Source organism: Neopelma chrysocephalum, unplaced genomic scaffold, assembly GCF_003984885.1.
Source record: "Neopelma chrysocephalum unplaced genomic scaffold, ASM398488v2 Primary Assembly neopelma1_166, whole genome shotgun sequence".
In the NCBI taxonomy this organism is placed as follows: Eukaryota; Metazoa; Chordata; class Aves; order Passeriformes; family Pipridae; genus Neopelma; species Neopelma chrysocephalum.
In genome coordinates this window covers 511,465-537,574 of record NW_020897828.1, presented here as the reverse complement: position 1 = coordinate 537,574, position 26,110 = coordinate 511,465, and the positions used below count along the sequence as shown (strand labels likewise).

At 44.1% G+C, this 26,110-nt stretch overlaps 1 protein-coding gene across 2 annotated transcripts in view; it reads right to left on the bottom strand.

Annotated features, from left to right (window-relative positions):
- The window catches only part of ERG (ETS transcription factor ERG), a 106,877-nt gene extending 97,706 nt beyond the window's left edge, over positions 1-9,171 (bottom strand). For both annotated transcript variants that reach the window (XM_027701805.1, XM_027701807.1), the window contains exon 1: positions 9,083-9,171. In XM_027701805.1, the coding sequence (XP_027557606.1) occupies positions 9,083-9,121 (39 nt within the window). In that variant the 5' untranslated portion in view covers positions 9,122-9,171. The remainder of the gene's footprint in view (positions 1-9,082) is intronic.
- Between the last annotated feature and the right edge of the window lie 16,939 nt (positions 9,172-26,110).

Here is a 26,110-nt window from a genome sequence, read left to right as displayed (position 1 = left end):
CCTGACCTGCTGCCAACACTCTTCTCAAAGCACTCATGTCCATGCCACACAGCCCATGATGCTCTGCAGCCCTTGTTCCTGGATTTTCTCCACAGAGGCAGGAGGGCCCTGCAGGTTCCCACCTGCTCACCTACATGGGTTCCTTTGCAAGGATGCTCAGGGGCAGGGAGGAAGGCAGCAAGGGCCATGTCCCAAGTGCCTTCAGACATCACCTGTGGTCCTGCCCTGCAAATCTCCATCCTGTGCTGCCATCCAGAGATACTGACTCAGCTTTGGGACACAGCTGCTCCCACACAGCCGGCCATCTACTCCCTGCTTTCCAAAGGATTACTGCACATGTGTCATCTTGATGTGATTACATTGCTCTGGGATTGGAGTTGGCTTGTTTCAAAAAGTCCTGGGTGTACCCCCAATTCCATGTTACATATTGAAGTTATGCCATATAAGATGGGATGGAGTCCATTGAATAAAGAGCAACCTATGAGTCCCCCCTTGTGCTCAATGAACCTACACTGAGTCCTCATGGAAACAGTGGAAAACACAGGTGATTCCCAAGGACAATTCACCCCTTCCTAATACAGGTTCCCACCCTTTCTTTAGAAAGGGAACCCAGAACCTGCTTAAACTGAATGAATGGTTTGCATTGGAAAGGACCTTAATGTTCATCTCATTCCAACCCCTGCCATGGGCAGGGACACCTTCCACTAGACCAGGTTGCTCCAAGCCCCGTCCAACCTGTCCTTGGACACTTCCAGGGATCCAGGGGCAGCCACAGCTTCTCTGGGCAACCTGTGCCAGGATTTCTCCCACATTAATCACAGCCTGGACATGCCAGGTTTCTGGGATCTTGGAAAATGTCTCTATACAACCAACACAGACAAATAATTCTTGTCAGCTCATCCTGGAAGGCTCACAACACTCTACAGATTTACCTACCTCCTTCCCAGTGCTGCTTTGTTGAACTTGCAAGAGCAGGTTACAGTGTCCTACCAAACTTTCACTGCTCTTTAGGAAGGTGATAATGATTGCCAGCAAGTTTATCTTTGATCCAAGGTAGTCACAGAAAACATGAAATACACAGTGCACATGTCAAACACTCTTTTAAGCCCCAGCAGCAGAAGAAATTAATCCCTTCCGTGTCAAAAAAAACCCCCAAAGCCTGGAACAGAAGTACTGGCTTAGGGTTGTAGGAGGTGGACAGAGACTATTTCCAAGGGCCTGGAGTGACAGGACAAGGGGGAATGGCTTCAGACTGAAGATTAGGATTGGTTAGGAAGAAATTTCTCCCTGTGAAGGTGATGAGGCCCTGGCCCAGGTTGCCCAGACAAATTGTGGCTGCCCCTGGATCCCTGGAAGTGTCCAAGGCCAGGTTGGATGGGGCTTGGAGCAACATGGGCTGGTGGAAGGTGTCCCTGCCCATGGCAGGGGGTGAGACTGGATGATCTTTAAGGTCCCTTCCAACACAGACCATTCTATAATTCTATGATAATACAGTAAAACTCACCCATATTAGTTGAGTTTAACCACGTTGTAAACATTTGGGTTTCACAGACAGCAAAAAGCTGTAATTCTGAGCAGGACCTGGTAGTGAAGGAGCACAGAGGAGCCTCTTGGGAACAGAGCTGGCTGGCAAGACAGATATGGGATTTTAGGGGGACAGCAGTCATCCTTTATTTGATAAATGAATAAAATTGCACCAAGAGTACATTTATTGCAGAGAATCAGTTTCTCTTGCTAATGAAACATGTTTGTAAATACCCAAATATTGGCTACTGATGAGGCAAAGAAGTATTTTTCACAACGACAATTTGAATTGTTTAGGGAAAGAACTGTGAGAGTCTGAAAATGTCCTACAGAACAAGAGTGAAAGTCTTATGGCAAATGATAAAATAGCAAGTTGGTGAAAGGTATCTAATCAAATGCCCATAACTGTTTATGAGGTAATGTCTGTATTAATAATCTAAAGAAGGGGGATAAAAAAACACATCAGCAAAAGATATTTCAGCCTAAAGTCAACTTAGGGACAGCAACAGGATTGGTGAAATAATCCTAAGGACTCTTGAGGAGATTGGAACAGGAAATAATGAAACAAGATTTCAGATTTGAAGAGAATGGGTTTTAGAACAAGTTTGAGAGTTTTTTAAATGAGGGAGAGAGAGAGAGGAGGAAGAGGAGGAAGAGCAGGGAGAGTGAGAGAGGGGAGAGATTCATTTTTGAGCAGACAAAGCACATCACCAAGTCCAAGAGAATAATCTATCCCTGTCTGGGATGCCAGAGCAGCAGCCTCTGGAAAATGCTTTTCAGGCCCAGGAGGGATAACCAGAAGGATAACAAAGTGGTCATTTGTGACCACATTTGTGACCATGCAGCAAGTACAGCCAGAAGCAGGGCTGGATGCAGCAGGGAGGGGGGAAAGGCTGCCTGACCCCACCACCTGAGAGGGACTCTGACCAGAACTAATGTGGACAGGCTGTGGGATGCTTGGCAACCTCCCCTCAGCTCTCCCTATAAATCTCCCTCTCCAAGAAGGTGAGGAGGAGCAAAAGCAGGGTGAAATTAGGGAGTCTGAATCTGTGCAGAGCTGATACACAAAGAGGGAATCAGGGCGGCTGAATACGAGGAAACGCTTCCTGACAACGAGTCAGGGGGAATCATCCCTGAAAAAGGCTAAAGATGACGCATTGCTTGGGATATCTGTGGCCCACATCAAGGCAAAATACAAATCCAGTGTATATTAAACTGTAATCTCTGATTTGCTGGGAGATAATCCCCACACATCTTCAGCATTTGCACTGCAGATCTGTGCGAGGATTGTCCTGGGCAGGTGGTTTCTGTAATTTTTCAAGGAAGCAGGAGACTCTCCTTGCAGCCTCTTGGAATCCCAAGCACCACACTGATAAGATTTGACAGCCCTCAGTCCCACTGAGGAATAGGAACAGGAGGACTCTTCTATCTCAGTTCCCCCAAAGTGTAACTGGTTTTGTTCCAGTCCCAGTTTGCTTTGTCCATCCTTCCCAACTCCTCGTAACTCCTCCCCACCCTCAGCTTCCCACCCCAACTCTAGTTTTCCACGACCATCCATTTCATGATTTCTACCCATGAGCAGCAGAAATGCCCAGACTTTTAACTGTCTGGCAGACTGCAGAAATGAGATTTAAACACATCTGACTCCATGTAACAGAGGGTTAGTGTAAAGCACATCTATCAGCCAGAGCATTGAAAATGCATTTGGTGCTCTTCAGTTTGCTCTTTCCTGCTTATGAAAAAGATAATTTTTGTTTAAAAACGGCCCCACTTAAGGAATTATCCATGCCATTAGTTCCTATAACAATAGAGATTAAAGTCCCTAGACCATCCCCTATCAAAATAACATACTCTTCTTTGAACATGTCATTGACACTGTTTTCCATCTGGCTGTTGGCAGCGGTCTTGGATTTGCTCCGAATTGCTGAAAGTTCATCAATTATAGCACACAGAAGCCATTATCTCCCTTTTCCTTTAGCAAGGAGGTATTTGCTCAGGCAGAGAGAAGAGGTAGAGTTCAAGAGAAAAGAAAAAAAAAAAAAACAAAAACAAAAAGAAGAAAGAACTTCCTCACTGAAACTCTATGGCAATCTTTTGGTCACAAGCCAGAATTCTGAGCTTCTGAGAAGTAAATCACGATTTCTGCTTATGAGGACATTCTAGCATTCAAAACCAGTAGTGATTCTGGAATTATTACAGGTAATGCTGGGGGAGGATGGAAATAACACACCCAGCTTGAAGCCTGGAAGTTTGGGGGCTTGGTGAATGAGCACAGGTCGGAGGAGTGTCCCCCACACTCACGATAAACTCAGCTCCTTTATCTCCTGAGAGCAAAAAGCAAACCGTGGCTGTTGTTCAAACAAGATTTAACAACTGTGAGCCAGCCAGCACAACCAGCAAGAACCACAGTGACACCGAGCCACTGGTGTCACCCTGTCAGTACAAAAGCAGGGGGAGAGCTTTGAAAGCTCCTCCAGAATTAGGAATGAAGGACACAGTGAGGGGTGAGTGAAGGGGGTGGGACTCACAGCGCCAGGGGCTGCTGATACTGGTGCTTTTCCACATCTGTCACGGGGGACATTTGTAACCCTGCAGGCAGCAGCCCATCCCACAGCAGCTGTCAGGCAGCCAGTCTGCAGCCCAGATAACTCCCAGCAGCTTGTTCCCCCCTGTGCACTGGGGCTGAAGGCACTTTCTCACAGCGAGAGGTCACTGCGGGCAGTTCCTCCACGGGATCACCACCAATTTATACCTGCAGGAGGCTTGGCTCATTAGCCAACAGCTCCCAGAAGCAGTTATTCCATATTTTCTGGAAGGGATGGCAGCATGTTATCACTCTGACTCCGGTGGTGACATCCTGTGATCCAGCAGTGTTACATATCCCATATGGATCCATCCATGCTGCAGTGTGTCTGCCCTTAGCTCACTTCACGTGGGACTTTGGGCAAAGCTCTTTGTATCCTTGGCTCGGGTTTCCCATGCTCTCACTCCCAGCTGAGCTGCCCAAATATCACTTTATAAGCAATGAAAGAAGTGCTTTAGCAATGCAAAGAATCTGCAAAAGACCAGGCTTCCAGCTCAGTCAAGACCCTAAAAAGAGGTGGGAGTAAAAGCCTGGTTTTATCCTCCTTATCCTGGAGGATAATAATAATTCTACCATCCTTCCCTTCTTGTCTCCCTGCTTATTCAGGCAGAGACTGCATTGTGCATACAAAACTCCCAGCACAACAAAGTCTTGGATCCTATTTAGAGACTCTACAATTCCAGGAAAAATAACAGATTATATCAGACCCAGAATATGCTCCTTAACAAATAATACCAGTTAAAAAAAAAAATCAGATTTAACCCTAACACAACAGATTAGGTACATCCAGCAGCATCTCTCAGCTGCCACCAATTTGAAATCCAACATATCCTTTGGCCAACAAAGGAGTTGTGAGATCAGGTTTTGTAAAACTTCCAATGACAATATGGGATGCTGTCCCTGGAAATGTGCATGTGCCACCATAATCCAGGCTAAATTCAGGAGTAATTGTCAGAAATGGCTGCAGAAATGGAAGAATTATTTGATTTTGCCTGAGAAACCATACATTGTAGTATTAGGTTTGATAACCCCAATTTGAAAGATTCAGAGGCAACAACCTCATTTACATCCACAGAACAAATGAGGTTGCAGGGACACAGAGCAGCTGAACTTGGCCCAAAGTGTGTGATGCCCTTTAAGAATTTTTTTATTAAAAATATCCTCTTTGATCAAGGTGTCTGGAAGATAAAGTGTTCCCACCTTTCAACTCCTACAGTGCGAAAGGAGGGTTGCAATCCACAAGCTGCTGCCATTCACCTGCCTCTTCAGTCATCCCAAATCATCACCAAGGAACAGAAAAATCAGACCATCTAAATATGAACAGACCAGATCTTCCACCAGCCTTGATTCAATGAAAATCACACCCATTTATCCCAGGACAGACACCACTCCTGATAAATACAGTCATTTTTTTACATACAAGCCATACCCTGGACTCTTCCTGCCCAGTGAGGGCTGAAGGAACAGCAGTAACTCATTTTTTTCTGAGAACTGTTTCCACAAAATCCCCTCACAGTGATGGAACAAGCTAACTAAAGTCAAACAAGCTTTTCATCTTTGCTAAAACCAGAATTTAACCCTTAAAAAAATAAAAGGTTTACTGAAGGGTCAGTGTTCACACAGCATAAACCACTAAAACTAAAAGATGCAAATCTCAGGCAGCATTTCAGAGTGTTTCTGTGACTATGGCTGTAAGAACTGGAGTTTAATGATAATAGAAAAACAAAAAAACGACATTAAAATACGTGTAAATGACAGTCTTGTCCATACAAAGTGACAATTTTATCAATGCGAGTAATCTTACTTATTTCAGTCCTCTCACAGGCACTAAACGTGTGGAACTGCTCACAGATCAGGGTCAAAACTCCCCAAATTTTGCTGAACTGGAACTGAAAGTCTGAAAAATTACAGCCTTTTTCTTGACCACCTCAAATGTTTCTTTCCTGGGCAAAAGACGAGTCTGTGACTCAAGTGAAATCACACCTTAGGGAGCAGCAGGAACCCAAGTTGTGATCCATATCAGTGATGGATGCTCCACTCGAGCTGAAAAATGTAAAGCTTCATCCTTAGTAACCGTGGGATGAAGCTGCCCAAACAGAACGAGGACACACACTTTAAGGCTTTCAAAACATTCCCAAAATTGGATAGGATCTGCCTGGGTGCTGGAAATCAGCTGGTTCCATTTCCCATTCGGGAATGGAGCACAAGAGCTGGGAGATCTGCTACGTTTTCTTCTGGTAGGGGGAAAGGCTGATTCAAAAATAGCACATAACAAAACTCACACAATGCAAATGAAATCCCCCTTTCTGAAAAAAAAAAAAAAAGGCATCTCTGGGTGTTCATATTGCCATATTAATTTTTGGGTTTTTTTGCATTATTTTTCTGCACATGTTCAGGCAGAAAACCTGTCAAATCTTAATAATCCAGGCAACTTCCTAGAAAGTGAATTTTCAAAGTCACACTCTGAATGTGCATGAATCTGTGTCTCCCTGTTCAAGGGAAGAAAAGAAACAGTACCATGTGATAGTTAATTAAACAAAACTGTATCGAGGATGACTGTAATGACAGCAATGACAGATCAGAGAATCCTAAAATCACAGGATGGTTTGGGTTGGAAGGGACCTTAAAGATCAACCAATTCCAACCCCCTGCCATGGGCAGGGACACCTTCCACTAGACTGAGTTGCTCCAAGCCAGCCTTGGACACTTCCAGGGATGGGCTTCTCTAGGAAACCTGTTCCTGACCATCACACCAAACAGTCTGTCCCATGAGCTATCCTTTATCATGGCTGATTTTTGAGAATGTTGTTATGTCCACTTTAAAAGCCTAAATGAACAGAGCACCCGTGGCAGCTTTCCAAAGAATGTGTTTAGACCACAGCAGACCCTGATGACATAAACAGAAATGGGAAGGGTTTGATGTCTGCTTGGCCAGCTCTCCTACCCCAAACACAGAGTAATTGCCTCTCTCACACCCCTTTTCAATTTAACAGCAACTTCAGGGGGATGTTGTGCTGAAAACAGGCTCCTACGAGTCCCCCCGAACACACCACCACAGAGATTTTAATGCAGCTCTCTTTTACTTGCTGTAATAAGATGCCATAACTCCTGTGGTTATAAAAACCTACTTTTGGGCACCACTTCTGGCAGAAAGCACAAAACTGAGCTCCTCTTGAGGTTATTTCTGGTGCTGTGGATATTCAGGCAGCACTGAGAGGTACTAAATCCCCCTTCAGGGTTTTGAAGTCTTACTGGTTGAAATCCAGATGATGAGACATGTTGAGGTGAGACTTTTTGGGGAGTCAGGGGGTATGTTTTTCTACTCTTTCCATAAAAATAATTGAGGACCAGTAGACTCTGAAAGTGCTGGGTTTGGGAAAACTTGGAGAGAGGGAAGGGACAAACTCTCTCACTGCTGCAGCTCATCCTAATATCTAAACCCTAACCCTAACCCTAACCCTAACCCAAAAACAACACAGAGAAATGCATAGAGGTTCTTTCATTCACTACATTTTACATTAAAAGTGAGTGCTTAGAAATAATATTTAATTTTTATTCTATGCCTCAGTTAAAAATAAGCTGTAAAGTGAACCTTTTCTACAGAGAGCTGCTGACTGGGAGATGGAAGCCAACTGAGAAGAACTGACATGGAAGAAGTTGCTGAAAATGTAACTTCAAGGAAAGACAGACAAAAGGGCACTCGGAAAGAATGAAAGACAAATTTTCACTTCCAGCCCAGTATGGCTGATCTGTTTATTTGCCTACAGCAATGCTATTACACCAGCAGCACTTTCAGATGGTAAAATCAATGTGAATGAGAAAAAACACAGTTTCATCATATTGTTTGTACAGAAGGATCTGATGACTTTTCCCATCTAAGACATTGCTATTAAGAGTATCTTTTTACTTTGCAAAAGTTACTGTTATTATCTAGAAGCAGTCAGGAAAGCTTTCCAAATAAAACCTCTAGATGGTGGAATAATGAGGCAGGAACAGTGTCCCCCAAAGGAGTTACTTTGTGAGGCTTAGATGCTACTTAGAATAGAATTATGGAATGGTTTGGGTTGGAAGGGACCTTAAAGATCACCCAGTGCCACCCCCTGCCATGGGCAGGGACACCTTCCACTAGCCCATGTTGCTCCAAGCCCTGTCCAGCCTGGCCTTGGACACTTCCAGGGATCCAGGGGCAGCCACAGCTTCTCTGGGCAACCTGTGCCAGGGCCTCACCACCCTCACAGCCAAGAATTTCTTCCCAATATCCCATCTAAACCCACTCTCTCCTGGTGTGAACCCATTACTACTGGTCTTATCACTACAGTTCCTGAAGAAATTTCTGTACAATACCCCAAAATTACTTTTTTTTCAGCAACACATCACCAGCTACACCTGCCAAGTCCAGCAGGTTCCAAGTCTTCAGTGAAGAAAGATAAGCAAACACAGGAACAATAATAATAATAAGAGCAACAATACAGTAAAAACAGTACAGCTCCTTCTAAAATGTAGCAAACCAATGCTGGTTTTAAAGCATTTTAAACCATGCACTGAATCTTTTCGAAGGGATGCTTGTTTGGCTTTGGATTTTTGCTTTATGCTCATTTTCCTTTTTTCAGTTGAACCAAATGTTTGCCACTGGCTTTCACGGAGCTGAACCAGGAACAGGCAAACTCAACATTTTTCAGGTAGGTATATTTTTATCAAGCACACCAAATATTAAAGGTTGGTCGAGGAGGTTTAATTTTAGAAAAAGTTGTCCTTAAAATATCCACAGGCTTCACAGCAGATCACACAGGTGTCAGCAACAAAGACTGCAGGACTGACTCAGACAACAGCATGTAAATATTGAGGAATGAAAGAGCCGGTGTTGGGCAGCAGCACAATTTGTAAACACGCAAGAAAACCTGGGGTATGAATACATATTCTTTAGTTTTATGACTCTCCAAACATCTGAGGACACACGATAAACAGGAAACTAACCTTGATGTGAGCTGCTGGATCTGGGACAGTCTGAATCATGTCCTTTAACAGGCCAGCGTGGTTACCAGGAGCTCAGATCCCAAGGCAGCTGCACAACCAAAGAAACAGAAGTCACATCATTACATTTTAAAAGTTTGTTTTCAATAGAAATCTCTTATCTTTTCATAAGATAAGCACCTTTCCTTCCCCAGACCTTCTTGAGAATCAGTACAGTTGAAGCTGTGAGAAAACCTGTTTATACAGAGCCTAAGACATATTTCATACAGGAGAAAACAGTCAGCCCTGAAATCCTCATGGGAAAATTGTCCTTATTTGTAATGGACAATTAAGAAATAAGAACTTGGGACGTGCTCTGCCCTGCACAGCCCCATTATTCACCCGAGATATCAGGGATTTCCACAATTCCCAGTTTAGAAACATGCAGCAGGACTGGGACAGATCTGGAGTTGATATAAATAAGCACCATATCACAAGAGCTGCAAATCTGGTCCAGCCGTTCAATTAACAGCACTTGGATGTTCTGGAATCCCTTGTCCATGTCCAGTAATACAGCACAGAGGGGCTGGGGCAGGTGGAGAGCATTTGTCTGCATGGGTAGGGGGTGGAAAACCATTAAAACCAGTTAAAATAACAATATGTAATGTAAATAACGTAGAGTCCTGCTCAGTAACCCAAACATCAAACAACTGCTAATAAATTGGGACTGGTAACTCAAGGCATTAGAAAACGTGGGAAATTCAGGAATAGGAATATTATTTAAAATAATCTTTTACTCCATTCTCCCTAAAAGCCTGGAAATTCCCATTTCTCACACAAGATGTTTCCTTCTGCCCATGACCTTGAGCTTACCTTTTAAAGCAGCAAGGGACTCTCAGAGAAAAGAGATTTTTATTCAGCATTAACTATTTTTATTTCATTATCTCTTCTCACATCTGCGCTACATTGGAAATCAAATTGCAGGTAGATTTTACCTGCTGATTTAGGAGAAATACCTATTGATTACCTATTGATTTAGGAGAAATACTGACTGACTAGCACTGAGCTGCAGCCTCCTCCAGAAGCACTGATGTAAGGGAACCATCTATAAATTATGCCAGTTTAATTTAAATAAATTGCTCTAAAAAGTGCAACTGAAGGTATCACCATTTAGATCTTAGTACACTTCCCCTTTATTACTTAAAACAGTTTTGCCCCACTTCAAATCCATGGAAACAAAGTAGTTAATTTGATGGCCTATTAAAGAAACCCCCCAAACAAGCCAAATTCCCATTTTGTCCCCTTTTCTCAGCTATCTGTGGATAATCAATTGGGATAAATGACATCACGGTTTTAAGAAAAGATTTTTCTTTCCACACAGCTTAAATATCTTCAAAAGCAATGGATGCTTGTTTCAGCAAAGGCAAAATTTCACCAGCAGTGTTGTTCAGGTTGAAGCTGCTGACGTGGCTCTCAGTCCCCTCCCTCCCTTCCCCAGTAAATCCATGCCTGCCACGTTATTCACTGGATTTATGGGATTCGTATTTTAAGCTTTGGAAACATCACGCACGGGATCCGGAAAGTGCTAAACTTCACATTAAATGGACAGAAAAGTGCTTTGAACCCTGTGTCAGATCATGTTTGCACTGTTTTCAGACTCTCAGCGCTGTGGTTACCTCGCCCCCAGCAAAGGAACCCACCCAGGGAAGAGGGGAATTGTGCCACATCCCTGTTTATCTCAATCTCTGCTCCAATTCCAACAACACCCAGACAAAGAGAAGGGGTTCCAGTGCTCCTTACAGAGCTCTGTCCCTCTGTGTCCCCCAATAAAATGCTGCTTTGTTCCCCCTCCTGGACCAACCATGGGCCATCTTGCAGGACCTCCAGATTGCCCATCCTGCTCCAGCTCACAGAGCCACTGAGCTGGGAATGCCTGGCAGGGATTCCTGCCTCTCCAGAGCTCCCATCACCTGGGTGATTCACCTGACAGAAGCAGGATTTAGCTCAGGAATCATGTGTCAAGCTCACAGGTGTGAACTGCATCCAAAAAATGCCTCTGGGATGGCAAACAGACCTTTCTTTCAGAGCTCAGACCTGCTTTTGAGTTAAAAACAAGCTGTCTGAACTCTTCCAGTCCCATTCATATCCCATCTTTCCCCAAGAAGATGGATTCTTAATTGAAGACAAGATGATGGAGAACATTTGCAAACCAGTTGCCAACTCTGGACCACATGGTCTGGGAATCAAAGACAAGCAAATGTTGTCCAAATTGTTATCCAAGCAAATGTTGGAAAGATGCACATGAAGCTGTTCTGGACATTTAAATTTTTCCCTGTACTTCTGTGAACCTAAAAAGGGGGAATTCTGCTTTAAACTCAACGCTTGGCAGTGTATTCTTCTTTCTCACCTGGATATTCAATTCTAGTTACTCTAAAGTGGGACAAATCCTAGTTTGCAAAATGCACAACTTTTCTCTTTTTACCTCTGGAAAGTAGCATTAAAAAAAAAAAAAAAGCTGTGACAGTTTTCCTTTCCTTTTTTTTTTTCCCCCCAACAGAAATATAGATTTAATTATTTCGGCTCCACCTTTACTGGCTGGAATTGGAAGCTTCCAGACATCTGGTGCTAACTTGCTGAACCAGATGGTGTCTGTTGCCAGAACCTCCTCCACCCCCCCCACAATTTCATGCTGGTCATGTTTGTGCTTGACAGTCTGTGACAGGGTCTGCACGTGGCTGTAGGTTTTGCCCTGCGTCCCCTGGCTGGCAGGACTCCAAGGCAAGAGCCAAAACTGACTCTAAAACCTGGTTTAGAGAGACACCTCTTTTCAGGAAACTGAAAGTTAAACACTTGCTTAAGTGCCTTCCTGATTTAGGGTTATCCTGGAAGGATGTCTTGGACTGGGCTCTGAGCAACCTGGGCTAGTGGAGGGTGTCCCTGCCCATGGCAGGGGGTTGGAATAAGATGATCTTTAATGTTCCTTCCAACCCAAACCATTCTGTGATTCTGTGATTCTATGATTCTATGGAAGGATATATCTGTAGGCACAGAGCAGGTTTTCTTACACTTCCTGGTGTCCTGAGCAAAGATTAACCTTTATTAGTCCAGCTTTAGCAGGACAGATCTCCAGGGTAGGGCATTGAAGACTGGAGACACAGCAGTCCTTCTGGAGCTGGTCCCAAAGATGGACCCTAAAGCTTCTACTGGCAGTGGCCAGATGCTTCTCAGTGCACTCCCGCCCCACAATCAACAGACACCCCCAAAATGCAAATAAACTGTATTTTAGTTAAATAATCGGGGGGCAGAGCGTGTCCTGAGCATTCTCCAAGGGAGCTGGGGGAGAACAGGCAGGAGACTGCTGGGACAACAGACCAGAATCACATCTTCTGGGCACACCCCTGAGAAAAGAGGAGAGCTGGCATCAAGCTGTGGGCAGCATTCACCCCAGGATCTGGCTTTTGGGGCTGGTTTCCATCCCTTGACGCATCCGAAGCGTCACACCAGAACAATGGAGCTGCCGAGAAGTAACAATATTGCCACTGAGATGGGAGACATAAATTCCCCTCTCGTGTTCAGGACAGATTAAAATACCAAGATAAAAACAAGTTATTGCACGAAACCAGCCAGAGCTGGGCATGCCAGTGCTACCCAGGAGGAGACAGATAAGCTCTGGAGCCTGTTGTCTTTCTGTACGTGCAACCAGAGGTTTTGGAGTTATATAAATACATCAAATGAATCAAGTGAAATTATGTACAGCCCTAGAGTTCACCAGATGTGAGTGCATTGTTCTTCCCTTCTGCAGTCATATCAAAAGGATCAAACCTTTTCATGTACACGTATTTTGCCAGATTACTGAGGGGCTGAACATCCCCTCTATACCAGGGGCGCTACACAGCCCTACTGTACATTTTTGAACTCATGCTACCTTGCAGACAGGAATTTAGGTACATTCTCAATAATCTGGCATGATATGCTCACCTAAAAAAGCCAGTAGGTTCCTCCTGATGTGTCCTACACCCTGCACTACTGCAATGCAAGAAAGCACGACCAGGCAGCAACGCTGGTACAAAAAGGCTCCAGGCCAAACTCCTGGCAAAGTGATGCCCACGTGGAGCAGAGCTTGGTTGTAGCAAATAAAGAAACACAACCCGTGCTGCTCTTCTGGCAGGGAGTACCATGGCCCAAATCCCATAATCATTTAGGTTGGAAAAGACCTCCAAGACCATGGAGTCCAACCTGTGACTGATCCCCACCTTGTCCCCCAGCCCAGAGCTCTGAGTGCCATGGCCAGTCCTTCCTTGGACACCTTCAGGGATGGGGACTCCACCACCTCCTTGGGAAGCCCATTCCAAGCTCAATCACCTTTTCAGTGAAGAAATCCTTTCTGATGTCCAACCTGAACCTCCCCTCGTGCAGCTTGAGGCCATTTCCTCTCATCCTGTTGCTTTTACCTGGGAGCAGAGCCCGACCCCCACCTGGCTACAACCTCCTTTCAGGGAGTTGTAGAGAGTGAGGAGCTCTCCCCTGAGCCTCCTTTTCTCCAGGCTACAAGTCCTCATCTGCACAGGGAAAAATATTCAAAATACAGCCACAGTGTGCACCCAATCCCAGATAATGAAGGGCTGCTTAACCAACAGCAAACGAGATGCCCAAAACACTGGGCCAGATTCCTGGTGCACTGAAAGCAAGGACAGCATTAAAGGGTTATCCAAGCACAGGTTGCACAATGAATAATACACAGTGGCATTGCACCAAATTTCACCAGCATAACTTAGGATGTTTGCCATTACTCACAGGAGGTGAATCCCTGAACAGTTATGCAGAATATCCCACGTGAGTGCCAGCAGGACTCTCTGACCCCCTCACGCTGCCATGCAACTGGACTGCTCACGGATTTTATAAGAACTGATGTTTTTCAGCTGTTGCAAAACTTTTGAGACATCCATTTCTGGATATTTTTTTTTTCAGGAAAGTTCTTTTTCTGTGTCTGGGTCCTACCAGCCCTGGTGAGACAGTGTGTGACAGAGACAAAGGTTGGGATATTCAACAGGCAGAAGGACTATCAACCTGGTGTGCAGAAACAGCACAAGCTCCTGCTGCTAGAGGTTAAAGCTGAACTTCTTTGGTGCCCTACATGTGGTTTTCAGCCTTTCTGGACACCTAAAATAATTCCAGTTACAGTGGGAGCCCCTGTATAGCAAATTTAAGCCAATTTTAGGCTTGCTGCACTTTGGAAGTAGCTCACAGATGTCAAGAGCTGCAAGGAGCACTTACAGAAAACCAGTGTGCAGTCATTCCCCTGGTGCTGCTGCTTTATTCATATCACAGGGCTTTATTGAAATTATTAATTTTGGTTATTAATTTATTTAAATTAAGTCCTTGAACAGGACTAAGAAGAGAAGAGGTGAAATCCTCCTCATAAACAGGACTTTTGCCACTGTTTCAAGCAATCCAGAAATTCACCCACCCTGCCTTAGTTGATGTGGGCAAAGCTCAGAAGAATCTTACAAGTGGGCAATTTGGGAACTGCTAAACAAACAAACAAGCTTCTTGCACGGCATGGTGAGTTTATGCCTCCCCTTCTCTAACAATTCCAGGTTTAGGAGAACCTTTAGGTTTGCCAGGACCATGCCCCGCTCTGCCCTGCAGACACGGATTTCTGGGGGGAAAACAGCTCAAAGAGCAAAACCCAGTAGTACCCAGTGAAGAAAGGCCCCGAACTGAAGTCACAGAAATATTTATAATTCAATATTTGTAGACTGATAAGCAGAATGTGAAACACAGCTCCTCCAACCCCGGGCCACGGTGAGATGTTGCACAACAGAGCTGCACAACACGGGCTTAAAGCTTTTATGTTGAACTTGGGGTTCAACACTTCAATTTTGGGTTGTTTTTTGCTTCTTTCACTGCAGCTCTCTGTGTTTTATCAGCCTCGACAATAAAACCCTGAGGAAAGATCCTGTTCACTCAAGAAATGCTTCTGCCAGGGCAGTTCACCTGCAGTCACTGAGTGTGTCTGCTCTCAGGGTAAGGCTTTGTGGTTGCAGGTGGGTGCCATGAATAAAACAACAAAAAAAGAAGAAGAAAATCAAGGCAGGGAAAGGTGTGTGAACCAACATTTTGACAGTTTTCCACTCTCAATGAAAATTTTTTATACTCACTCTGCCCTTGAGGGACAGAACTCAAGGGGTGTTTTGTGCACTGACTTATGTGCACAGTTCTTTAAGAGGAATTTAAGTAGAAGAATAACTCATTGATAATTTTCCAATAGCATCTCTTGTTAGTTTGAGTGGGGTTTTTTTAATAACATGGCATTTTTTTTTTTAAATCAGTGGGGAAAAACCCAAAAGCTGAGTGGAGCTGGTGGATTGATGGGTTTCAATTCTGGTAGCAAAAAAAAAAAAAAAAGGCCAGATTTTTCACTTTCAAGAAACACATAGAGAAGTTAATCACAGAATGGTTTGGTTTGGAAGGGACCTTAAAGGTTACCTGGTTCTATCCCACAGGTAGGGACACCTTCCACTAGCCCAAGTTGTCCCAAGCCCCATCCAACCTGGCCTTGGGACATTTCCAGGGATGGGGCAGCCACAGCTTCTCTGGGCAACCTGTGCCAGGGCCTCACCACCCTCACAGGGAGGGATTTCTTCCTAATATCTAATCTAAACCTGCTCTCCTTCAGCTTAAGACCACTTCCCCCTTGTCCTGTCCCTCTCCAGCTCTCCTGGAGCCCCTTTAGGCACTGGAAGGGGCTCTAAGGTCTCCCTGGGGCCTTCTCTTCTCTGAGCTGAACAACCCCAACTCTCCCAGCCTGTCTTCCCAGGAGATGTGCTAAATCTCTTTTTTCTTTATTTTTTTTTTCCAGGAAATAAAGAAAACCCAGCCTTCCTCCCGAAAAGCCTCCTGAGGATTTGGTTTTACGACCACACTGATAAGCTCTCTCCCTCACACGAGGTTCACACTGTTTCTGTCAGTCAGATCAGAGTGCTGGTCTAACTGGCAGCAAATCCCCTTTCTGATGGGACTCCCTTACAGCAGCACCAGCTCCCTAGTGCAGAGTCCTGGTGCCCCTGGAGACCTCAGGATAACACGGGGCAGGAGGGAAGACGTCACAGCTTGGAGGAGTGGGCAAGACTTGCCCCTGCTGGAACAAACACGAGGTTGGTGTGGTTCAAGCCGACCATGAAACCACAACTTGAATAACAGCAAGTTGAATAAGCAAGTCAGTAACTGAAGCACAAGCCATGTGTCTCCACCTGTGTGTGAAGCACAGAGGGCTGGGGGTTACAGCTGGTTCTGCACTCACAGCAATGCACCAGGACCCCAACATCCATGGGGGTAAAAGATGCAACAACCTGGAAACACGTCCGTGCCATCTGTGCCTGTGCCTGTCCCTCCTGGAGTTCATCAGGATGGAAGATGGATTTTCTTCCACTTTTTTTTTTTTTTTTTGGAGTGGTCAGCTCTCCTACCCTAATCCCTCCTCTCCTCCCCTTTGAATGTGGAGCTGGTGGAGAAGGCACATTTCTGTGCTACCACCCAAAAGTATCTGTGCAGCTACTGCTTATCTCATGTTCCAGCCCGTGATCTCAGGGGAGGATACGGCCCTAAATTAGCTCATTTACAGTAGGAACTTTAAACTACAGCCAGAAATATTTGGTTTTATTAGTCCTCCCTATATAGTGCCTCTGACCAATAACTTGTTTTATTTATTTTTCTGGCGAATTACCATGTTCTTATTCAAAGCCATAATGAGGATTATATATCAGTGTGGAATGCAGAGCAGCTATTCCTGAAACTCCCAACTGCATATAAAAGAGTTTGGAATTCCCCAAACGCTATCTCTTCAGTCCAGGCCACTTACAAATGTGGTTAAACATGAATGAAGTAATATCTTCAGAAAGGAAGGAGACTTTTGAGTCACGTCTGACACATTTAACTGCACCAACCACTTTCCACAGCTCAAGGTTTTCACTGTCTATCTTAATACCATGTAGGGGTGTTTGATAGTGATCACTCCCTGATGCTTATCCTGTTACAGGATACTCAGACACACACACGGGATACCAAGGGGAGAGTTAATGAATGAATTCAGGACTTCGTACCCTCCAAGTGCAAAACCACAGAGGCAACTAGAAAAACTGCCAGATCAAGTCAGAATTCCCTCTTGGTGCACTTTGCTGCCTTTCTGTTTCACGCCAGAGGTGCCCTGTCAGATTTCTGTGTTTAACTATTCAAACTCAGCTCAACTCCACACTCAGCTGAAGGTGGGCACCAGTCAGCCCTAAAGAGCAAGACCCGTGGCCATGAAGTAACCACCACGTAACTCCTGACTGCAGATTGTAATTAAGGACCTCAGTGCTCTACAGAACTATGGCTTTCCAAAGAAGACCATTGTAGAAAAGCAGGATGACATCAGGAGAGATATATAATGACAAAGAGCAGTTTCTAATTTATATTCAGTCCACTGTTAAAGCCCAAACCTATTTCAAACACTTTAACCAATACTGCACTTAAAATTACATGTGCTGGAAGATGCACACACTGTTAACAAAAGAATTAAGAACAAATTATCTTGAGGCTGAAGCTAGAAAAACTAGATACTAGAAAAACTAGTATCTCCTTTTGAAAGATAAAAGTAAATGAAAGTGTTTTAGAAAGTGAAATAACAAGATTCAATTCAACAATAACATATTACATATAGAATCATAGAATTATGGAATGGTTTGGGTTGGAAGGGACCTTAGAGATCATGTCATTCCAACTTCCTGTCATGGGCAGGGACAACTTCCACTAGTCCAGGTTGCTCCAAGCCCTGTCCAACTTGGCCTTGGACACTTCCAGGGATCCAGGGGCAGCCACAGCTTCTCTGGGAAACATGTGCCAGGGCCTCACCACCCTCACAGGGAACAATTTCTTCCTAATGTCCAATCTAACCCTACTCTCTTTTAGTTGGAAGCCACTCCCCCTTTGTCCTGTCCCTCCATCCTTTGGAAATAGTCTCTCTCCATCTTTCTTGGAGCTCCTTCAGGTCCTGGAAGGCCACAATCAGGTCACCCCAAAGCTTCTCTTCTCCAGGTTGAACAATCCCAGCTCTCCCAGCCTTTCCTCCCAGCAGAGCTGCTCCAGCCCTGGGATCCTCTTGGTGCCTCCTCTGGACTCTCTCCAGCAGCTCCATGTCCTTGCTGGGCTGTTCCCCAGGGCTGGAGCAGCTCTGCAGGGGGGTCTCACCAACCTTCCATGGTGAGTGTTTTCATCCCCTCCAACCTTTCCTTGTCCAGTGCCTCTTGCACTTTAAGACCATTTATTTGAGAAGGATTTCAGGATCAGCCAGTGCTGTCATCCTGCACTCTGAATTTTCCAGGCCAGAGGTATCTCTGTGAACCCAAAGGACAGATGATGTACAGAATATCAGACTGGCTGCTCTAGCTGCCCTCCATCTGTCAGATACCTCTGCCTCTATTTTTAATTTCGTTCACAGCAGATCTGTTTCTAATAAGCCCACGGAAAGTGGGAGGCAAGAATCAGTGTAAGTTTTGCAGCACACACAGCAATCAGGTGATATATATTCATATTTTCAACCACATTTAAGCATCTAGCACCAACTGATGGTGTATATGTAACAAGCAGAAAACAGGAGTAATTTTTAAAAAGCCATAAATAATTGTGTGAACACCTCACAGAGTTTTCAAGGATAACTACTTGATTAAATTTGAAAAATCAAAAATTACATACACCATGCACTTTCCATAATTACTGAGTACATTAGACCTGTGTATTATTTACTGCATATCATCCAACAGCTCTGTCAAACCTGGAATAGTCCTGAATTATTGCAGTTAAAAACAGTGTCTGAAATCTGAAGCACCTTCAGTTCAGTTCCTGGGAGAACTAAAGTGTAACGACACTTAGCTTGGAAATACATGAGCAACAAATAAAAAATAGTTCACATTTCCTCTGCTTTCAATAAATTTCCTCAGTTGTCATACTCAAGTAATGTATATGCTGTTCAGGAACAGAATGTCCTGGCACTCAATCTGTTGCATGCAAGAGCTCACTTTGGGGATGCAACAAATGTTTCTGTAATCTGCCCTGGAAAATTGTTCTCCTTTTTCTCCTTTCGGGTTTCTGGGGGATGCTCTGTGTTCTAATGAGGAAAACCACTGTTTTAAGGAGCAATATAATTTTATTGTTTTTTTTTTCCAGTGGGTGTGGAATCACTGTTGTTGGTCCAAGGTGCTGCAAAGAGGAGAGGAAGCTGAGTGTCCTGGGGAACTCACCCAGGAGACAGATCCAGTGAACACCTTCTTGGAAGGTGTCTCAAGGAACTCCCATCCCTGGAAGTGTCCAAGGGCAGGTTGGATGGGGCTCTGAGCAACCTGGTCCAGTGGAAGGTGTCCCTGCCCATGGCAGAGGGTGCAACTGGGTGATCTTTGGAGGTCCCTTCCAACCCAAACCATTCTGGGATTCCATGATTCCATGATAAACTGCTGTCATTGCTCAGCCTCTACCTGCACACCCCAACCCCTTCCTTCTGTTGTGGCACCTCATTGTGCCAAATTAACCCCCCATGGGTGGGAACACCTTCCCTGAGAGGCTCCCTTGGGGAATTCTGGGCCTGGAGGGAGAGCAGAGATCATATCAAGCCCTAAACTGGGCTTGACAAGAACTTTTCTGGAGCAAGTTAAATCAAGAGCAGACTGTGTGAATGTGAACTACTCCTGAAGTTTACTGGCAGTCCCTATCCCAGAGAAAATGCCCACAGGGATCTGGGCACATCCCAGCCACCAGGTTTGTGGTCCTAAAGTGTCCCAAGGAGTGAGAAAAGCAGTCCCATATGTGGAAACTTCCCAGAAAGTGACCTGACACAGCCATGGACACTCACTGGAAGTGGAAGAATACCTGACTGAGGTGCCTGAAGCACATTTCTCCAGCACAGCTTTGTTTCCAAAGACATTTGTGGTGTCTGCTTCCCTTCTCCAGACATGTATGAGCATCCCCTGCACCAGCAAAAGAGGGGGGACAGCGCAGGGGATGTCAGGAGCAGCAGGAATGGGTAAGTCCTCTGTGAAGGGATAAGGAAAACACCATACAGAGGGTGACAGAGGAGCGTGGATGGACCTTCACAATCCCCTGCAGGGCTCCTGTTGTTTTGAAACTCCACCCTAAAGATGTGAAACATTAACACAGCCAATATGACTGGCAACACCATTTTTTTCTTAAAATATTCTTTAGACAAAGTGTAAGTGCATGTGGTGATCCTTCTCCAGCATATCAGCAACTTAATCCAGCTTCCAATGGAAATGATCACCTGACTAGAGAACAAAACTAAGTGGAGACTTTGAAGGTCTTCAGACCAACCTTCCCTTCTGTTACTACTTTTTTAACTTCTTTTGTATGTCCTTGGCATACAATCCTTTTTTTTCCCTCCTTTTTTTTTTTGTCTATTGGTTTGATTTCTCTTTTTACTTGTGGCATTTTCAGTTCAGATGTTGGAAAGCAAAAGAAAAAAAGCAAAAGAGAGCAGCTGTAAAAACACGAGTTATTTAAGAAATAAGTGACTTCCATCAAGTGTTGACTTGAGCTGCACAAGCTGTTCAAAAGCACATATCAGAAAGACTGGCACTTCCATTGCAGCTTGAATCTCAGTTTATCAATAAAAAATATTCATGCATTCTAAATATAGAAATACTCTATATCTCTAGCAAGAAAGTACCTTGGAAGGATATAAGTAATCTTCAATAATACTTTGATTTGTGACCTTCTCAGCTTTGTTTTCATTTTTTTTTATTTCAAATGCATTTAAAGAATTTCTATAAATAGCTGATACTGACTGGATGCATAATTTTAGGTTCATTTTTTCAGCATCTGGATTTTGAAGTACTTTGCTGGATGAAACATGGACCTGTCACTTGTGAAACTGGAAAGTGTTTAGAAAAGTAATATTTTATGGATCTAAATGTATTTGTTAATAGTGAGTGTGAAGCAGTAATATTAAATTTACAACACATTAGTGAACCTGTGCTAAGCAAAGATGCGAGTTTGAGCTAAAAATGAGAAGAAACAAGTCTCACATGGAAAAAAACACTCATTATTTCTATATATATTGCAAGGGAAATGCCTGTATTCCTCCTCACACACTATTTAAAAACAGAAGGCACAGGAATGCTTTTAGCTCACTAAACCTGAATCCACAGCAGGCAAAAAAAGTGCAGCAAAAGCAACTCACCAGGTTTTTGCATGTGGACAAGTAAAAAAGAACTATTAACTATTAGGGTGTGTTTTACTTTCATCTGGAGAAGAAAAGTGATTGAGAGTTGAGCAGGATTCACTCACCCTTTTCCAACAGGACCTTGGAAGGCCCTGGTGTGGCAGAGAGTTAGAGATGGAACCACACCTGCACTTTGGAAGCAGTTGCCCCAAAAATGGGATTAGTTTTAATATCTAAAGACAGAGAATCATCATGGAATGGTTTGGTTTGGGAGGGACCTTAAAGATCATCCAGTTCCAACCCTCTGCCATGGGCTGGGACACCTTCCACTAAACCAGGTTGTTCCAAGCTCCATCCAACCTGACCCTGAACACTCCCAGGGGCATCCACAACTTCTCTGGGCAACAACAGACCAGCCTTTGCAAGGACAGGGCTGCAGTTTTCCTCTTGCTTAGCTCGAATTCCAAATCAGAATTAATGGAACAACTACAGCTTGTGCTCCAGACTTTCTGTAGATGTAACGGGAAGTTTGGGAATGGGCTACAGGAGGGTTTTCTTGAGCAGAGGGGCCTTTTATATTTAGTTATTCTGTAATTAGTTGTTTTTATTGACATACGGTGGACAGATGGTCCTGTGCACTGCTACAGAAATATGGCCAAAGTTTAGTGTCTCGCTACATTTATTGCCATCAGGATGGTTCCCAAAAGCACACAACTATCACAGGACATTTCTGGGAAAGAGCAAAACTATCCCAGATTTCAGCCATGCGGGATCAGACTCCCAACCACTATCTGGGCACACACGTGTTTCACCCACTTCTGAAGAGGTTTGTGCCTGGAAGGAAGGAGCAATTCCACTGCTGCAGAAAACAGCTAATTGCCAGGGTGGGCAGAAATAGATGGCAATTTTAGAGACAGGAATAATTCTAATTGTTTCTTTACCAGGGGAAAGCCAAATAATGTCCTGTCCCCACGAAACTGGTACATTCTGGATGGTATTTGAGGGCTGTGCCTTTGCATGGGAATTTTGCCACAGGAATTCAACACACTTTGCCTGCACCCCAGGCTGGCCATCCACCCTTTGTTTTGGATCATCCATACGTAGCATACCTTGTCACAACTGAAACTGCTCAGCTCTCAAGGAAATGTTCTTCCAGTATTTTTATAATCAACATTTTTCCTTTGTTCTCTGCCTCCAAAGCAACAGATCTCATCTCAAATTCTCCTGCTAAAAAAATTATGAGACATAGACACATAATAATGTTGGGAATTTATGGTGGTGCCAAACCTGACTGTAGACTCCAAGTTTAGAATGAATTTTTATTCATTCTAAATACCCCTATGCATTATTTTTTTTGTGTTTCAGCCCCTCTTCCCCAAAGGTGCAACAATCAGCATGTTTTAATACAGCAAGTAATTCCCTTCTTTTTTTCCTCTTGCCCTCCCTTCAACATTTCCACAGCTTCCACTATATTTAGGAACTGCTCAGTTTTTAGCACTCCAGACCCATCATGGAGATCTAGCAGAGGAGAACCAATCTGGATGGTAGAGGGCCACCAAAAAAACCCTGTGGTGTTGAACTGTGACCTTTTAAACTGCTTTCTGTTTGACAGGAACTTACAATGTAGGCCAGGTTTTATCTTGGCTTCTATTTTCATTCATAGAATCACAGAATGGTCTGGGTTGGAAGGCACCTTAAAAGGTTCCAACCCCACTGCCCTTCAACCCTTAAGAAACCTTTGTACTCCTTATTAATGGAACCTCCCACAAGATAATATAAATGCATAAGGCACCACACAGAAAGTTTCTCTCCACTTCTTAGAACGCACAGGAAATCCCCCCTCACCCCTGGGTGGGACCTGTGGGGTCATTTGTCCCAACCTCTGCCCAGGGCAGGACCCAGTGACAGCAGGATGATCAACCTGGTCGAGCTCTGAGTATCTCCCAGGCCAGAATTAGTGGGTGAGAGGCTGGACATGAGCTGGCCACGTGTGGGGCAGCCTGGAAAGTCAAACGTGTCCTGGGCTGTAGCCAAAGCACCGTGGGCAGCAGGTGAAAGGGGGATTCTGCCCCTCTGCCCCCTCAGGTGAGACCCCCCTGCAGAGCTGCTCCAGCCCTGGGGAACAGCACAGCAAGGACATGGAGCTGCTGGAGAGAGTCCAGAGGAGGCACCAAGAGGATCAGAGGGATGGAGCAGCTCTGTGAGGAAAGACTGGGAGAACTGGGATCGTTCAGCCTGGAAAAGGGAAGCTTTGGGATGACCTGATTGTGGCCTTCCAGGACCTGAAGGAGCTCCAAGAAAGATGGAGCAAGACTATTTGCAAGGGTCTGGAGGGACAGGACAAGGGGGAACGGCTTCAAACTGACAGAGAGCAGGGTTAGATGAGATACTGGGAAGAAATTCTTGGCTGTGAGGCCCTGACCCAGGTTGCCCAGAGAAGCTGTGGATGCCCCTGGATCCCTGGAAGTGTCCAAGGCCAGGCTGGATGAGGCTGGGAGCAACCTGGTCTAGTGGAAGGTGTCCCTGCCCATAGCAGGGTGTTGGAACTGGATGATCTTAAAAATCCCTTCCAACCCAAACCATTCCACGATTCCAGGATGATTCTGTGACTTACACCCTGCTCTGGACACCTGTTCCAGTTGTGGTCACCCTTAGAGCAATTCTTTTTTTTTCTTGTTTCTAGTCACAGTTTCCACTGTTGCAACTTAAATTGCAATTCCTTGTCCTTTTACTGCACACCTCTGATAGGAATGTAGCTCTGCCTTCTCTACACCTTCCCATTACACAGCCAAAGACCATAATAATATTAATTTATTTTTTTATCTATTCTGCAAACTTTGGACCTTCTTTATTCATGCTTTTCATCTTTTGCTCAGTGCTACACCGCCAGGTACTAACATAATTCAGTTCAGCTAAAAAAGAGACAGTTAATATCAATCTCTATAGGTATGTGCAGTATTACAAGTTAAGGAATTATTTCCAGAGCATATGAACCCTTAAAATAGGTAATTAGGCTTTATTCCATTTCTGAGGGCAAAACACGAATTGTGGGTATTTCACACTATAAAAAATATTTAAATATTTTAAAACATTTAAATATTTTAAAAATATTCAAATATTTAAAAAATATTTACGTATTTTAAAAATACTTACATATTTAAAAAAATATTTCATACTGTAAAAAATACCTTTTTCCCATCCACCAGTCAATTAAAAATAATCAGCATTTGGTTGTGGTGGTCTCATGAGTTCTTCCAACCACCAACATGCCATGTCATAACTAATGTATGATCATAGCTTTCATAAGGATTCAAAGCCCTGGGGCAGCTCTAAAAGTTCATTTTGTGTTCTCTGAAATTTTTAACCCTTAGGAAAATTCAGATATACCAGCATTAAAGACCTTTTTTTAGGCACATTAGCATGTAGATTTAGATTTATGTTTTCTGTAACATTAGTCTTGCTTTTCCTTAAACAAACATGCTCCTAAAAGAAAATTAAAAAACAAAAACAAAACCAAAAGCTGTAAGTTCAAAAAATTTAACTGAGTGATGCAAAATATTTCCTTTATATGCAGATCCAATTTCTTCCACTATTTTTATGTGCCAGGTGTGTATAAATGTCAACTACCAGATCTCTAACAATGACTCTGCCTTTTCAGTAGAATTACAAAAGTAAATAATTATCCTTTCCTCCCCAAGCTGTGACTCATCTTTGTGCAACCTGCCAGTGGAAATATAGTTGGGATGATAAAATCAAATCGGTGTTGCCACTTCCACTGTCTTTGATGCTGCCAGTTGCAATGTGCCATAATTTTTTAACAGAGCAATTTGGAAGTTTAGCTTTAGAGGCTTTGCAGGATGGGTTGTGTGTGATTCATGTGCTTCATCTTCAAGCAGCTCATACCTTGCTGAGGAATTAACTGAGCAGCTGACTCAGTCTCAGATATAAAATACAAAGATCAAACACCACAGATCCTGCATTAATTCCCTCTTGCTTCAAGGAGCTGGTCTCAACATCCTTTTCCTCCTCTCCTTGCAGAAAGGCAGGAGGGGAGCAGAGCTGGAGTTTACTGAGTGCACAAAGCACAACTATTTGACAATTATCATCCCACTTCTGAGGCCTGAAGGGCAGCTGAGGACCCACCAACCACCCCCTCAGGGAGACCACGGTCACCATCATGTGGAAAAATGCCACGCTCCAAATATCTTCCCTCTTCCACTGGTTGTCCTGGTGGAGTTTAATGGAGGAAAAACAGCCCTCGCAGGGGTTCTGCTCAGCTGGGAGGGAGCAGGGCCTGTAGTCAGGGGGCAAGGAACAATTAGGCCTAGTTTACATTTGCGAAACAATTAGTCATTAATTAAGCCGGTTTCACATTTGGAGAAGGGGAATAGCTTTAATTGGAGTGGAATTATATCCCTCTGACAGACTTCAGAGGGAACCCTAATGGCAGGATGCAAACTATAAAGTCTGCCAGGCTTTTCCAGCGTTTAATGGTTTACGGAGCATATTGGAAGTATCCCGTCCTTTCAGGATGTATAACAACCATCTGCCACAAAACCCCCACGTCTCTGCCAGGATCACAGTCACTAAATGGGGGGGGGAAGACTTTTAAACCAGTAACCAAATCCCCAGCTCGGATCAAGCATCTTTCATAACTACATTTGGGCAGCTTCTCTCCCTAATCTAGAAACATTCTCTTTCCCCGTGGAATTCTCAACACAGAATAAAAAGAAAACACAAACTGACACTTCAGGAGATAAATATTTAATGTATAGCTACAAGGTACCCTTTTTTCCTCTCCAGTCATGCTTTTGTTCAGGTGTCAACTAGAGGAGGGGTCTGCA